The 15,109-nt window shown below is 40.9% G+C and overlaps 1 protein-coding gene across 6 annotated transcripts in view; it reads left to right on the top strand.

Annotated features, from left to right (window-relative positions):
• gpatch8 (G patch domain containing 8) overlaps positions 1 to 15,109 on the top strand; it is a 29,127-nt gene that overhangs the window by 795 nt on the left and 13,223 nt on the right. For 2 of the 6 annotated variants that reach the window (XM_037088412.1, XM_037088415.1), the window contains exons 2-5: positions 3,794 to 3,871; positions 4,793 to 4,828; positions 8,492 to 8,510; positions 11,754 to 11,826. In XM_037088412.1, the coding sequence (XP_036944307.1) occupies positions 11,820 to 11,826 (7 nt within the window). In that variant the 5' untranslated portion in view covers positions 3,794 to 3,871; positions 4,793 to 4,828; positions 8,492 to 8,510; positions 11,754 to 11,819. The remainder of the gene's footprint in view (positions 1 to 3,793; positions 3,872 to 4,792; positions 4,829 to 8,491; positions 8,511 to 11,753; positions 11,827 to 15,109) is intronic. The other 4 variants (XM_037088413.1, XM_037088416.1, XM_037088411.1 and 1 more) reach the window with 2 other exon arrangements.

Below are 15,109 nucleotides of genomic sequence, written 5' to 3'. Positions count from 1 at the left end.
ACCTACTTCTTGTCAGCTATCTGTTGGTCCAATAATTTAGTGACACCACGCTAAATTATCTCTCATATTAAATGCGTATGGGAAAGACGTGTGGGGTGGATTTAAGATAAACAGGTGCCCTTGGCCATTCTTTTGGTGATTGTTTTCTAATTAAATTGCATAAATGTTACTTGTTTGTTTTTTGCATTTGTTGATGAATTGATGTTGAAAGGCGAGTGGAAACATATCCCTTAATGGAAAACACAGCAGGACGAAAACACAAGGGGATTTGTTTTGATTTTCTTGTGTATTTAATCAATTACACGAATAAATACCTCCTTACTGCACAGTAATAACGTTGTGTGCATGACATGACATTTTTCAGGTTGTGGATTTAGACCATTACTTGAACTGAGCTGCAGAATTTCATAACCCATGTATTACTTGTTTGCTTTTCAGTTGTCTATCTGTGATCTAAGACCGCACCCTGTAAAAGCCAAACCTCGCATAACAGACGAGACTACAAACACTTCTTAATCCACATTTGTAGTTTCTCATCAGTCATTCATCACCGGTATTTTCATTGAATCCCTGAGATGGCATTATAATCTCCCTGCTTCACCATCTTTCATTCTTTGGTATCCCATCCGTTTTATCAAGCCACCTAACAGGTTTTTAATTATTTGACAGAAATGTCAATGGCCAGTCTAACAACTTGTGAAACAAGTGAAAGATCTAGCGGTTACTAAGTGTTACTAACTGTTGTTCTGCGCCTCATGTTGATGAGGCCGAATAACTCCCTTCTCAGTTTCATTACAGCATTTTGCAGTATTTTGGCAACTTGTGTTGAGGGTTTTTCAATTTATATTGGAAGCTGTTTTGCCCAGTAATTTGTTGGAGTTATTATCTAATAATAAGTTTCAAAACCTTTACTCCAGGAATCATCTTTTCACACAACACGTTTAACTGTACAAACATATAACCTTGACTTTACTGTGATTGTGAAGATCCTTGCAATACAGTAAAAATATTTCATGCCATAATTGTATGAAGCGCACTGCAGCTTTTTCTTTTGTTTATGACCTTGTGTGATTTTTTTTTTCCCCCCAAGTGAATTGTGAAGGAAATGGAGAATTGCTGTATCAACAGTGATGTTCAGGGTCAGAGAAAGGGCTTGGTTAAATAACCTAAACAGAACTAACACAGCAGCTCTTCCTTACAGTGTGCTGACAGCATTTTGTTCCATCATTTACGGCCCATTAAAAATATCGAAGTGTTTTTGAGCAAGGACAACAGAACCAGTGGGGATCTGGCTTGGTTACAGAGCTGTGTGTTTTAGAAGCAGTCGGCTCCCTGTTGTAGTACAGGTGTGGTGAAATGGGTAAATTGCCAGACAAGCGTGACTCGAAACCGGCTACAAGTTTAAGCATGTGTATAAGGAACAGTTTGTGAAACTGCTCATGTTTTTTTTCTGTCTGCCCACTATGTTGTTGTCCAGTGGGAACTCAGTATTCTGCTATTTTGTCAGTGAGGTGAATTGCTGTGTGGTCTGAATGAGTCTGTTGAGAGCAGCTCTGGCTCAGCACAGTGGAGCACTGTGTGTGAGATCTGCTGAAGGCATTCATATGCGCAGTATTCAGAAAGTTTCTCTGTGACTCCATGGACTGAAGCCTGCTGCCAAGCAACACAGCTCAGGAAACACCCACAGATGGTCCACCTCTATCTACAGTACAACCAGTCCAACAGCTCTGTCTGCTTCATTGATTAACATTGTTGTTGAAGCTTTAGCATGTGGTTAAAGCTCAGTTGCAGAAACAAGGCAGGCAATTTATGAATGTCCACAAAGCTGGCCTGAAAAAGCTCTCTTACTTCCTAATGCGGGCGTGTGAAGCATACATTTCACTGTTGCAGAACAAATGGAAATTTACTCTAATAATGTGCATCCGAGGACAAAGTGAAGATCATTGCTGCACAGCATTGCTGTGGTGTTTTTGTGTACCAAAGTCAGAGTGATGAGGAAGCAAGCAGCAGGGAATAATAGAAGTCATTGTGGTGGGAAGACGCTGTGCTGATGGCACATTAAGTGGTCTAAGCAGAGTGTCAGGTGGATGGAGGAGAGATGGGAGTGGGGGGTAGTAGTCATCGATTTGTTCATAAATAAGTCGTTTGCTCTTCCTCTGCATCCCCCCTTCTCATAATCGCCAGCTTCACTCATGCTGATGAGGGTCCTGTTTCATTGGAATTAATGACTGCCAGTGTGGCATCAAATCACCTCATTATTATGGGCTGATTTGAGCAGTTGCTTATCACTGCAAAACCAGATTCCCCTAGAGAGTGTGGAGGGTAAAGCCTCTTGCAAGGACCAGCGCATGTTTACATTGTCTTTTCACAGCAACATTTGCTGCATTATTCTGTAGCTGTAGTCTGAGGAATGTTTTCAGTAATTCACCAATGTAATAAGTCTGCAAAGCGACTATAAGAAAGCGAAATTTAAATATACTGCTGTGCATGTTCCATTCCTCTAATACATATGAAAAGATTAAATAAAACCTGTGAGTATGTTGTATATTTTGTGTGTAGTTACATTCGATTCCGCTGTCTACACATGTCCTGTTGCTAGAAGCTGCAAGCAACTAGTAAATAATAAAATACTATGGACTATTTTCAGACCTTTCAGTTTTCTGCTTGCTTGAAGGTCAGGAGGAAAACGGACTCACAAACATGACCTTCTTCTCTCCTCTGCTGCTAAAGAGAGGAAGCCATCTGTCTCCGAGCAGAAACCGCTCTATAAACACACTCCTTTTGGTTGGGGTACCAAGCCCATTACTCACTGTCTGTCCCAACCAGGCACAGACTTAAACATGAATACTCTTTATACTTAATTTATAAGTAAAAGCTATGCTTAAAATTCGGACAATAAATAACCTAAGGAGGAAGGCTTGTTATTTTTTTTCCAGCGTTGAACTAAGAAATAAAGAGACGGATATCAAGTCAATCATGGCTGAATGAACTTGTACATTTAAAGCTGTGATGTAAGATGTATGATGGGTTATGAGGGGATAATGGGTAACAAAGGGGCTAACACAGTCACATATACAGCATGATAGCGTACCTGTTTCTCTCTGGTTCTTGGAGCTTTGTCAGAAAATGTTTTGCAAACGGCTTAGCTTATCAACAGTGTCAGGAAGTGACTCTGAAAATTTTGAAATGAAAATGCCAGAGTTCACCAGGGTGGGGCTTTCAGTTCTAACACGAAAGCTTGTATTGTAATGATTTTGGTCAAAATACGGCATGGTAAAACACACGTCTAGGTAACGGATCAAAAAACAAAGAAACCTTTTTCATCATAAATGGTTGTTGCAAAGCGTAATCAACCCAGCACGGGTTGCATTACAGACCTGGGTTTGCTTCTTGATGATAACGCTCCTTTGTGTTGTGGGTAATATAACTGCTGGAATGTTTTTCCAATTGTGTTATTAATATTATTCAGTGTGATTGACTGTTATTCAGTGGGATTGACAGGCAGTAGGCGCACCTCCTTACACAGTGCTGTCTCATTGTTTTGAAAACAGAAATGAAAATACACTGTCTTCTTGTTTCCATGAAATCAACTAGAGGTTCATAATGGATTTTTCCTCAAACGCTCAACTGCTACTGATAAGGGCTTCCAATGATAATAATTTTGGTGTCATATATTAATCTGCTAATAATTCAATCATTTGTTTACTCTATGAAATGTCAGAAAATTGGTAAGAAATGTCCAGTACACGGTAATACATTTCTAAAATAAGCTTTAAAATGTATGTCACTCCAGGGTGGGAATCACTTTGACCAGTATGAAGAGGGCCAGTTGGAGCTGGAGCAGGCGTCCCTGGACAAGCCCATCGAATCGGTAAGGCTGCATCTATCATCCCGCACCATTGGACCAGCTGTGAGAGTGGATGATTGGTCCAGGGAGAAATAAGAACCACACCTTTTTTACTCCATCCATTCTGTCCATGTAGATACATCCAGTGTTTTCTTGAACACCCTTTTTGCCACCTAACCTGTAGAGTCACTTGTCTCATGTCCATTAATATCCCTTTAAGTCCCTCCCACTTCCCATGTCCTCTGCCTACTCCATTTCCTGTGTGACAGTTAAAATGATGATGTATATGCTAGATCTTCCTGTTTTATGTAGAGCTTACAGATAAACGTTTGATTTTTTTGTATCAGTATCCCATTAGTCATTGTTAGTCATCTTAGCACTATGAGATGAGATGACTCTGAAAGCATGGGGTGGATAAAGCACTGCCACTAATGGCCATTATGTTTGTTTTTTTACTCATTCAGTACATATTTGATAATGCCCATATTTTTATTGTGGCTACTAGATATATCTGCTCTGAGTGGGGTTGCTATAGAGCACTGCAGGTTTGATATATTTATGTGATCTTTTCAACCTGTCCCTGTTTTTTAAAATGTATTAACAAGGGAACTGAAAGCCTTTTTGAAATGAGAAAAACAGAATGAATTAATGTTGCAGGGCAGACATGGATATAAAATGGCCAAATTAGGTAGATTAGAGAACCATATTATTTATCCTGTGCATTTGCAGTGGCTCATTTGTTAATTAAAAGTGTGCAGTGCTTATTCCACTCCATTTAACAAGCAAGAGAGCGCACATTAGATGGTGTGAATGGCTACATTTGTGTTTGAGTGAGTGTGTTTCTATGTAGCTTTAGAATTTATGTGTTAGTGTATAGTGTTTGTGTCTATAGGACAGTTATCTTATTGTACACAACTTGGGGTGTTCGACATTTCTCTCCTGCAGCGAATTGGCCCCTATTAGCTAAGCAGCAATGACCCGGTTTGTATTTGCACGCTCTGCTTTCTTACTCCTATCTTTAGGGTCCTTGTAACGCTTCTCTGACTGTCTCTCTCTGTTTCACTACTGTCACACTCTACATCTATTCTCTCTCTACCTCTCTCGCTCCCTCCCTACTACACAGTGATTCGGTGTACAGTACCCTCTGTCATTCTGTGCTGGCATGGTGCTTGTGCAACTGGGACTGCATTTTTCGCTGAAGAGGCACATAGATAATAGCGCAGGCAGCTCTCTTCTTTCTGTCTTTCCCACTCCCTTCATCCCCCTCTTCTTGTCTCTGAAGCACTGTGGTGAGCAGGCCCAAACTCCTCTGAGTACACACAGTGTCGGGTCACCTCTCCTCCATGTTATGGATGTGCTTTGTGAGCCAATCTTACAGGATCAGCAACCAGGTAGAGATCAAAAAAATGCTGCAGTTGTTGTTTTTCCAGCCTGTAACAGATGTATTGAGCATTGGCGTGTAACAAACGGGCATAACGCGCATCCTTAATTAGTTGTCAGGCATGTAAATGGTCACTAGTTAATTGATAATTACCTTGTTAAATAAAAAGCTTGTTTTTCCTCTGTTAAAGTTTAGCATCACAATCATTTTTGCAACAATCTCTTGAATGTGGTTTTCAGACCTTTGTAACATGGAAAGGATAAATTGCAGTTTAACTTAAAATCATTTGTTTAAAATGACATCAGTGAACTGAGATTTTCATCAATAAAAATTACCACAAGCCTCTTTTTTTCTGCACTAATTTAATATCAACAAACATATACTTGGATACTGATCTACGGTAGGCCAGTATCGGCCAACCTATATATCAGTCAGGCTCTAGACTAAACATTGCCTGCATTTAACAAAAGTCTACTGTATTTGTAACCAATGAAGAGAGCTGTAAGCGTCAAATGAATGTTACCTGGCCCCGTGTTAAGATTTAAGCAGCAGGAGAAAAACAGTTGTCGTATTTGTTGGAAAAACAATTTACATAATCACACTGTGTGTTGTAATCAAGTGAACCACGAGCATTAAAATTACTTAATTGTTATAGATTTTAATGTATGACCTGCTTCCTCACAGGCACACACAAACATCCCACAGTGTGTGTGTGGGTGGTGGAGAGGGAGAAAACAAAGGGAGAGAGGTGGCCTGCTCACCTGGCTTGAGTGGCTCTTTTTTGCTCCTGCGCTATTATTTTTGGAGGGGCGCTGAGGGCCGCGCTGCAGCATCACAAAGTTCTTCTCACATCAGTGGCGCTGTCCTGTCACTTACTCGCTTATGATTGTACTTGCACACTGACATGTTCCTTTTGGAAATTGCATGCCCAAAGAAAAAGGTGGCAGACTTTTTTATCCACAGACAGGTAATCATAAAAAGTGTTGAAGATTATTTTAGAGGATTTGGTGACACTTGTCGTTACATCAGGTGCTTTTTCATGATCCAAATGACACAGTGTCTGTTTGAAAATGTGCAAACATATGGGCTAAATGTCTCACAGCATCAGGAGAAGTTTCAAAACAGATCTGAGACAGACATGATCACTTAGAAGGATAACTAAAATGTCACATTAGATGTTAAAACACATAGACTAACATGCAGTTTGTTGTTAGGCACACAGGTCTGCCCCTGCCTCCGCAGTGCAAATCTCTAAGGTGGTACGATTTCTGGCAGTTGTCCACCAGTGTTACATCTCACTGAATGCTTCGGCCCAGCTGCTCGGAGCCCCTCCCCTGCCACTTATTGTGTGTGATCTATAGGCAGCTAGAGGTCTGTGGTACTTTATTGGGATCTTTTTTCTCTTTCTGTCTTCCCCCTTTGGTCTTTGCTCTTTTTCTCTCTAACATTGTTTTTGCATTGCATGTGTTAACTTGGTAGCATTCAGTACTATTTTCTCTCAACACTCTGTCCTAATCACTACTACGATTTTCCTCCCAGACTCATTTCCTCCCACGTCTCCTGCCCCCCCTCCCCCCCTCCAGTCCCTCAAACCTACCCTCCTCCCCTTACCTGACCCTGTCCCAGAGCGATATGCAGCGGGCAGCCTCAGAGCCACAGAAACCACACACACATGCTGGAAATCTAAGAGACACACGTTCACAGGCCACAGGAAGATTTGTTGGTAAACAGTTTGTTGTGTATTTGCTTTTATCCAAGGTTTAGTCTTCACTAATATTCTGGAATACAGATACTGGAGCTCAAAAGGAATTGGGTTACATTAAGTGAAACGGCCAAGAAAAAGGGATATTTTGGGTGCAATGTATCAGCTGTTGTGTAGCCTTTTGATTTAAAGCCAGGTGTTTGACACTGTTAACTGCGTGACTTTTGTCACCTATTCGGTGGCAAAGAGGAGCACAAGGAAAAGGTCAAACCCAGTCCTTTTAAAAACCTGACCCACTTTTTTACAACACATGCTTTTTTTAGCACCAGTCTTAAATCCGTGAGCAGCAGAGATGTTCGTGGTCATTGCTGGGGTCCCCCTGAATAGTTTTCTTTTTTGTCTGCAACAGAGTAAGAGAAAAAACGTTAAACCAACCCAAAAAATAACCAAAGCATTTGCCTGTAAACAAACCCCATCGCCTTACTACAAACTCAGTGAGAATGCAAGTGTTTAAGTCTGTGCTTACAGTCTTTGGAGAGCCCTCAAACCTTGACCTTTAGTGTTTTTAACGTAAGTGCACGGTGATAAACTTTCAGTTGATGAACTGGGCTTCAGAATTACGGTAAGTATGTATTTTTATTACATATACACACTTATCTTAATTGGACTCTGCTTCTGTCATTTTCCCCTCACTTAGTTGATTGAAATCTTTAATCCCCACACTTGCCTCAATTTACTGGGAAGTCGGAGCCTTCTGCTTTATTCGTTTGGCTCTTGGTGCGCTGAGACAGTTGTTTCCATTTAGGCACACCTGCAGTGGTTGTTACTGACCAGGAATGCACAGAGCACCAGATACAACCGAGCTGCACGAGTTTATGAGGAGCAGCAGACAGCAGGTCCTGTCAGTCCACTATCAGCACTTGCCAAAAGACATTCTGCAGGGACATGAGAGAGGAAGATGAGTAACTGCAACAGCACACTTCACTTTTTGGAAGACAGATCCCTAAAGGGCCTGTCTCAGTTGTCTTTTCAGATCTCAGATCTGTTGTTGAGACTGGTCATCCCTTTGAAAATTAAATAAAATATGTGCTTTACATGAGTAAATATGCCTGTTGTGTTACACAAATTCTTATGCCCAGACAGAAGCAAACAAACACTCACATATCATAAATAGCTGCACAGACAGAAGCAAAAACAAATCCTAAATCCTCTGAGGTCTCTAGGTGGGGTCCCCTGCATATCACTTCCCTGACCCACATCTTTTGCCATGAACTGTGCCGATGACAGCACAGTGCACACTTTTATACAAAACACCCCCCCCCCCTTTGTAGATCTCTTTTGTTTGGATAACATTTTCTATTTTTCTTTCTCCTGTATTAACAGTCAGTTGGTGGATTTATTGACATGCCTACCTTTTCTGTTTGTATACAGTATTATGTTTGTTTAAAAGCAGAGAGAGATTTGCATTTTTTAAAGAAACTAGAGAAGCTAGCAGAATTTGCAGTTGAAAGCGTTTGGCCGGTTTCTTACGTTGTGTCACGTGTGACTGTTTTTTTGACAGCCCAGTATTTTAAAGCCAGGTTCGTATGGAAATGCCTTCACTCCACTTGCACTGCTGTTGGACTCGCCGTCGTTGCTTTCATCCGTCTGTCTGTCTATTCTTTTGGTGCACTCATCTGTTGTTCAACACGCAGTCTGCGCCTCACCTCCGCCCTCTAACCTTTGCTGAGCCCATTTTGAACTAATCTCTCTATCAGTGTCAGCAGTTGCGACTGGTGCCTCATCCAATCTGCCCTTGTTTTTATTTAGCTTTATTTAAAAAAAAAAAAAAATGCACACGGTCAGATTTGTTTTATTTGATAAAAAGTACAGCGAACAGGGATTGTTTAGAGGCTGAGGATTCAGCGAGTTCTTATTTCCCTCCCTGCTCCAAGCCTCATAGATCAGCTAATCCCCCAAATCAATATAAATGTTCATGTGTAGAGTGTTACTGCACCATAATACTGCAGTAGGGGACAGAAGCATACCCAATGTCGGTTGGAGGGGAGGCGCTCACTGCAGCAGATTCTGCAGTGTTTTCCTACACAGTGAAGTCGGGGGACATTTTATCCACCAGGGAGGAGGCAACATACTCTATCAGACGCACAGCCTCTAATTCTGTATATCTCTTAACATGTCCAGGAGCTACCAAGCAGGGACATTTAATACACAGTGATAACATGGCAATGTAGCCTTATAGTTTCTAGTTACGATACAAGCAGTCCAGGCTGTCTCCAGTTCATGTGAGACCCAGCACAAATTCCTGTCTTATCTCATCCCACAGCGGAAGGTATCCGACAGTCATAGAGAGTAAGCACAGTGCATACATGCATGAAATGGAGGGAAAAACAGAAACAGGAAGTGAAGCGGTTCAGCCTCTCCCTCGGGTATTAGAGGCAAACATCAGCCAGATGTTTTGGATGTAGTATTTATTCCAGCCATCACGATTGTAAATATTAAGTAGGGCAAAGGAAGGCAACAGTTTGCTCTGAAATACAAAACAAAACAAAAACCAATTATCCCAAGTAAGACCTTCGTGGGCGGAGATGCAGTGTGTGCTGTGTGTGTGACTACCTCTCCCCTTCACATGCACTAACCCATACAAGCCAAGCTCACCTCCACCACCCTAGAGACTCACCTCCATCATGGCTCAGCCTGCTCTGTCCCCGGCCTCCTCTTTTTTTGTCAAAGAGAGCTAATTGAGCCCTGTTGAGCCATCACCTTCCTCTTTGTGCCTGATCCACCTGATACTAATACATCTTGAGTTTTGTTAACCCCGCCATCCACCCCAGCCCGCCCCACCCCTCTGTATGTGTACCATTCACAGTGCGCTACTAACACCGACGATCCTTTTTGTTAAAACTCTTTAACAAAAAGCTGCATGCTGTTTTGTTCCAACCCCTTCACTTTCTGTTTGTGAAAGTTGATGTAAATCTCTTTGTGATTATAAATATCCTTTTTGTTTGGTTTGTATGTTTTTTTTTGTTTTTTTTTTGGTAGAATGCAGCACTCTGGTGAATGTTAGACAAGCTTGGAATAGTTATAATCACAACAGAACAACACTGCTTATCAAGAAATCTCATTGTCTCCTGTTTATTTGTGCTTGAGGATGTACTGTAGTGTGTATTGGTGGGACGGTCTTGCATTTCACTTAATGTTTTTGTTTTCTTGCTGACCCATACTAGTGATATAATGGTCTGAGACATGCACATTTGCCCCAGAGTGTGCTAGGAATTCCTGTTGTGTATGTTCTTGCACTCCTCTCAAAACCTCTCTGATTAATTATCAGTTGCCTGATCTTCTCCATATTAGGTTTGAAATGAATGTCACTTGAATACCCCTCTGGCTCCCGCTGGACCAAAATGGGGTATTTATTTAACTCTGTTAAAATCATGTCTAACTTCAGTGGATGTTAACAAATTTATTATGAAGTTAATATGCAGACTTTTCCACTTCAGGACGAGGTGATACTACATTTACCATTCTGTGGGTGTCAGTTTTTTTGCCTTGACAACGCCCAAACTGGCCGGCAGCAGACTAGTTGAGCCTTGGTTTAGCTTGCTGCAAATGCCTTTATTATGTCGTAATACATCTTAGAAAATGGCCAAGACTGCCTATCATGCACATGCACATTACAATGTCAGTGCTAAACCATTATATTGTGCAGCTCTAATCAGTATTGTGATATTTGATTTGGTTGTCCTGTCATAGCAGTTATGAAGTGCTTTTGAGGCATTTTTAAAAATATTGAGATATATTAATGATATTTCCAAGAATTATTCAATAAAAGGTGTGAAATGTGTGTTACGTTTAAACCAAAAACAAAAAAAAACAGCAGTTGCGTGGTTGGGACCAAACTGTTGATAACAAACCAGAGATGCTGGAGGTTTCCAAAAACATGCACCATAGCTATTTCTAGTGTCTCTCATGGGGCTACATGCACACAATGTCTCCCTCTCTTCACCTGCACACCCACATATCCCCCTCACACGTGCATATTCTGTCCACACTGGGCCTTGTAATGGTAATCCAAGGCCCACTAGCTCCACTTCTGTCTCTTCCTCTTGCTATATTTTTTTGTGACAGCTGCATATGTTTCATGGTGCTCCCCTTTGTCATGGTTACGGAATCACAGCAAGCTTGGAGATTCTGGTCTTGTTTTGTTAATGCAAGATTTCCATACCTGTTCTGTGTCACTTTTCTTTGTGTACTAAGATCTTGCTCTGTAGTGGTTCATATATGTATGCGTGTGATACATATATTTCCCTCTCCTTCCTTCCTTCTCCTCTTAACTTCTCAGTTAGTGGATGTGACTTGATGTGTTTATCTTTATCATCCAAAAAAAAACATAGAAATGCTCATGCCCAATTTTCAACTTTAAAAAAAAATGATTTGATTAAAAGAAAAAGGTTTTTAAACTCCTGTGGGAGGATATTCTGTAGTTTACAGGCTACATATAGCCTCATGTATTCATCATAGTGGAAAAGCTACCCTTCCTCTCAGTCTCCCACCCTCTATCTCCCCTTCTCCCACCCCCCAACCGCCCTTACCACTCCTTGTGCTGGAAGACACTGATGTTACACGCTGTAGGTGATGTGGATGACAAAAAATGATGATGGTGATGGTGGTGGTGGTTGTGCTGATGATGATAGCGTGATCTGATTGTTTTATTTTTATTTTGTATGTTTGTTTGTCTGTCTGTTTTTTGACCAGTGCCCACGGAGAAAAGCTTCTCTTATTATTGGAATATTTTTGGTTTTTTTCTCCTCTCTTCTCTCTACTAGGATAACATCGGGCACCGGCTGCTCCAGAAACATGGCTGGAAGTTGGGGCAAGGCCTTGGCAAAACTATGCAGGGTAAGGACTCACTCTTCTGTACACCTATGTTGAATGTATGCTGGTGGTACTGAGCCACTACCCTCTGTCATTTTCTTTCCCCTCACTTTTCCAGGTTTTTTTTTTTATATCAGCAAATTTTCTTTTCTCTTTACATTCTTTCGCTGATCTCTCCCTCTGTGTGTGTTGCTGGGTGAAATGGATTTTTATATAAACAAACATAATTCCAGTTGTTCATGCAGCTTGAAGAGGGAGGAGTATGTTCCAGAGGCTTTGGAAAGTATGAGGGCAGGGATTCTGGGGGTTGGGAGGCGGAAGTGAAGTGTTTATTTGTCTTCAGTGTTGCATTTAGTTAACAGCAACACAGATTAAAATGGTGTTTTGCCCTTCAAAATGACAGTGTAATTGGTCAATTTTCTTCACATCCAGTTGTTTTACAGTTGTTATGGTCTTTGGATTGCTGCTGTACCAGCACGTAAGATCTCTCTCTGAACCCCCGATTAAAAACAAACATCCTCTGATCAGGTTTATATCTTGCCTTCAGGAGCAAAATGTTGTTTCTCTTTTGAAACATTTATTTTCATTCGGGGCAGTGATGCAGGAGTGCTAACGAAGAGCACATGGTTGATTCTGGTTGAACACAAACATGTTAGCCGCAGCTCTATCCAACATGGCTGCCTCTTGGCTGGAATGTAAAGCGCATGAATTAACAGGCAAATGACCCTCTTATGCCTTTTCTAGGCCACTTGTATTTACAGCTTCAGGCCTCTGTAGCAATGAAATTGGACCGAATCCAGAACCAATTTGCAGTAGAAGGCATGCATTTGAGAGTCTTTTATTAATCTGGGCCATATATTTACACGTTTGAGAGTTGAAATGACAAATAATGACCAAAAGTTTTGAAATTTGTCCAGAGATCACCTCAGCCTCAGCTGTGGCGGAACTCTGATTCTCCAATTCCATTACGAGTTTCCTTTGTCGTTACATAATTAGATCCGTTTTGGAAACAGGTTTCGCTTAATGAGTAGTGTTGTTCCGAAATCTAGTGAGATGTTTGCATACAAGGTGATGTGAAGTTTGAAGTTTACTAACTGGAATTTATAATCATGTCTGACTTCTAAACATTTTGACAATCAAGTTGAGGCAACAACCGTAACAACTCATCTTGCAAGATTTCAAAACGAGACCTTTTGTTTCTAGTTAAGAAAAGGATCTCATTATTTAACAAAAGGTCCATCTCCACAGGAATCGTTTTGGTTCGGACATAGCTTTGAAGGTCGGAGTTGCCCCAAACGATAGATTGCAAGACTTTAGGTATGAATGATTCAAACAGCAGAAAGTTTATTATTATATATATATATATATATATATATATATATATATATATATATATATATATATATATATATATATATATATATATATATATATATATATATATATATAGTGATTAAAGATGGTTGTCTCTTGAGTGTAGGGAAAGCTGTATCACGAAGAGGCTTTTTAAGCCCAGCTCATTGAATTAATTCTGCAGGATGTAGAAAGCTTTCAACTAGAAAGCTGCATTAAGGAGGTTTACTTTCTGGAGACATCTGTAATTGGATGGCCTAGTTGATATTGACTTGCTGTAAGAGGGAGCGGGCCGAACACTGTCGAGTGTGTGGGTTGGTCTTGGCTAACATCAGCACCTCATTAGCTCAACCCTGCTGTGCTCATGGACTCATTGGCTGAGAGGCAGTGGTGCAGAGCCCTGGCATCTTTCCACTGAGCCTCGTCCTGTCTCTTCACCCCGTTTCCTCATCAGTATCTTTATTCTCTGTCTTTTAACTTCAGCTCTCTCTCAAAGCCTCACCCCTCTCTGCACTCTCCAAAGAGGATGATGTATAGCATTGTCCGTGAGTGATGTCATCACTGGCAGGCCAATGAGTCTTCGCAGGCTGCTGTGAATGGAGCTTGTTTTTCCTCATCATTTCTGGCATTTTGGTTTGTCTACGTCCTCCTCCATGTTCTTCTCTATCCTTAACCTCAAATCTGCCAGTTTCATTTCTGTAACTGTCATGCAGTCATTTCCGTCCACTTCATCTGTCTTTGCTGCAACTCTTGCTCAACTGCGTGGCTCTCCCTGTAAACTCAGCAGTAACACGGGCTCAGTGTCAGCATTTTAATGAGAAACAGAACTGCGAAATGGAGTCTCCAGCCCATGCCCAAACTACATGTAGGTTATTGCCATAGATGTGAACATATAGAGACAAAGTAAGTCAGTCACTAGCATTTAAAGTTCAGAATAATGCTGCTTTATTGAATTTGTAGGCAGCGTAGTCACCTAATTGCCTTCCTTGTGTTTAAGGTTCTGGAAAGTAGATTTTCAGTTGTTTGACAATGGACAAAGAGAATGAAATTTGTGCATGACGAAACTGAAACACAGTAGTGTAGACATGTTCATTTTGGAGGTGACGTTGATGGAATGAAAGGTTTAGCCTGCTGAGCCTCAACAGAGAAACTAGGCTCTAGGGCGCAGCTTTTTTTTAGGTCACACGTGCCAAAAAATTCTGTCAGATGTGACTACACATTTTCATTGGTTGGATGCAGGTCATCTTAAAAAAATGCATACAAATATTTTTTAACAAACACAAACTGAGTGTGTAGACAGTTGCTTTTGGAAAAAATGAGCCAATAAACATATTTCATGAGTTTGATTTATTGTGAGTATTTCAAGCATCAGCACTTCTTAAACGTGAGGTTATTGTGTCTTCTTGATCAATGTGCTCTGTTTCAAAAAATAAATAAAAAATGTAGAAAATGAGTCTGGAGGGAGAAGAAATAAATACCCATTATCTTCCATTTTGGAGTTTGTTTCAAAGTCATTTTCACAATTAGAAGGCGCATCAGTGTGGAGGTATTGCTGTTAATCCCTAGTTGATTTTCATCTATGCATATATTTGCATCTGATTGAATAGCCGTGATAAGTCATTGTTTGACATTTATGCGTTAGATAACACACGGATGTGACAACTGGCTGTTGAGCTGCGTCCTGGCTGCTCTAGCCACTCTTGTTCATGTACATATATGGCCTTGGTTCCCCTGTGTTGTCTCATAGGTATTCTCAGCCTGACTGTGGCCAGGGACCAGAGCAGACCAGGAAGCCGCTTCATTCTGGGCAGGTTGACAAGTGAATGCAAAGCGACAGCACAGCAGTAATTTTTGAGCATAGCGTTCGGTGTTCATCATTGTTTATTTCCATCCGGCCTTGAACAGCTGAATAGCAATCTATTTGATGTGATAAGGATTTGTGCTTTGTGTGGAG

This window comes from Acanthopagrus latus, chromosome 23 (assembly GCF_904848185.1).
Source record: "Acanthopagrus latus isolate v.2019 chromosome 23, fAcaLat1.1, whole genome shotgun sequence".
Classification (NCBI taxonomy): Eukaryota; Metazoa; Chordata; class Actinopteri; order Spariformes; family Sparidae; genus Acanthopagrus; species Acanthopagrus latus.
The sequence above is the reverse complement of the archived record's forward strand: the minus strand, read 5'-3'. Positions and strand labels throughout refer to the sequence as shown.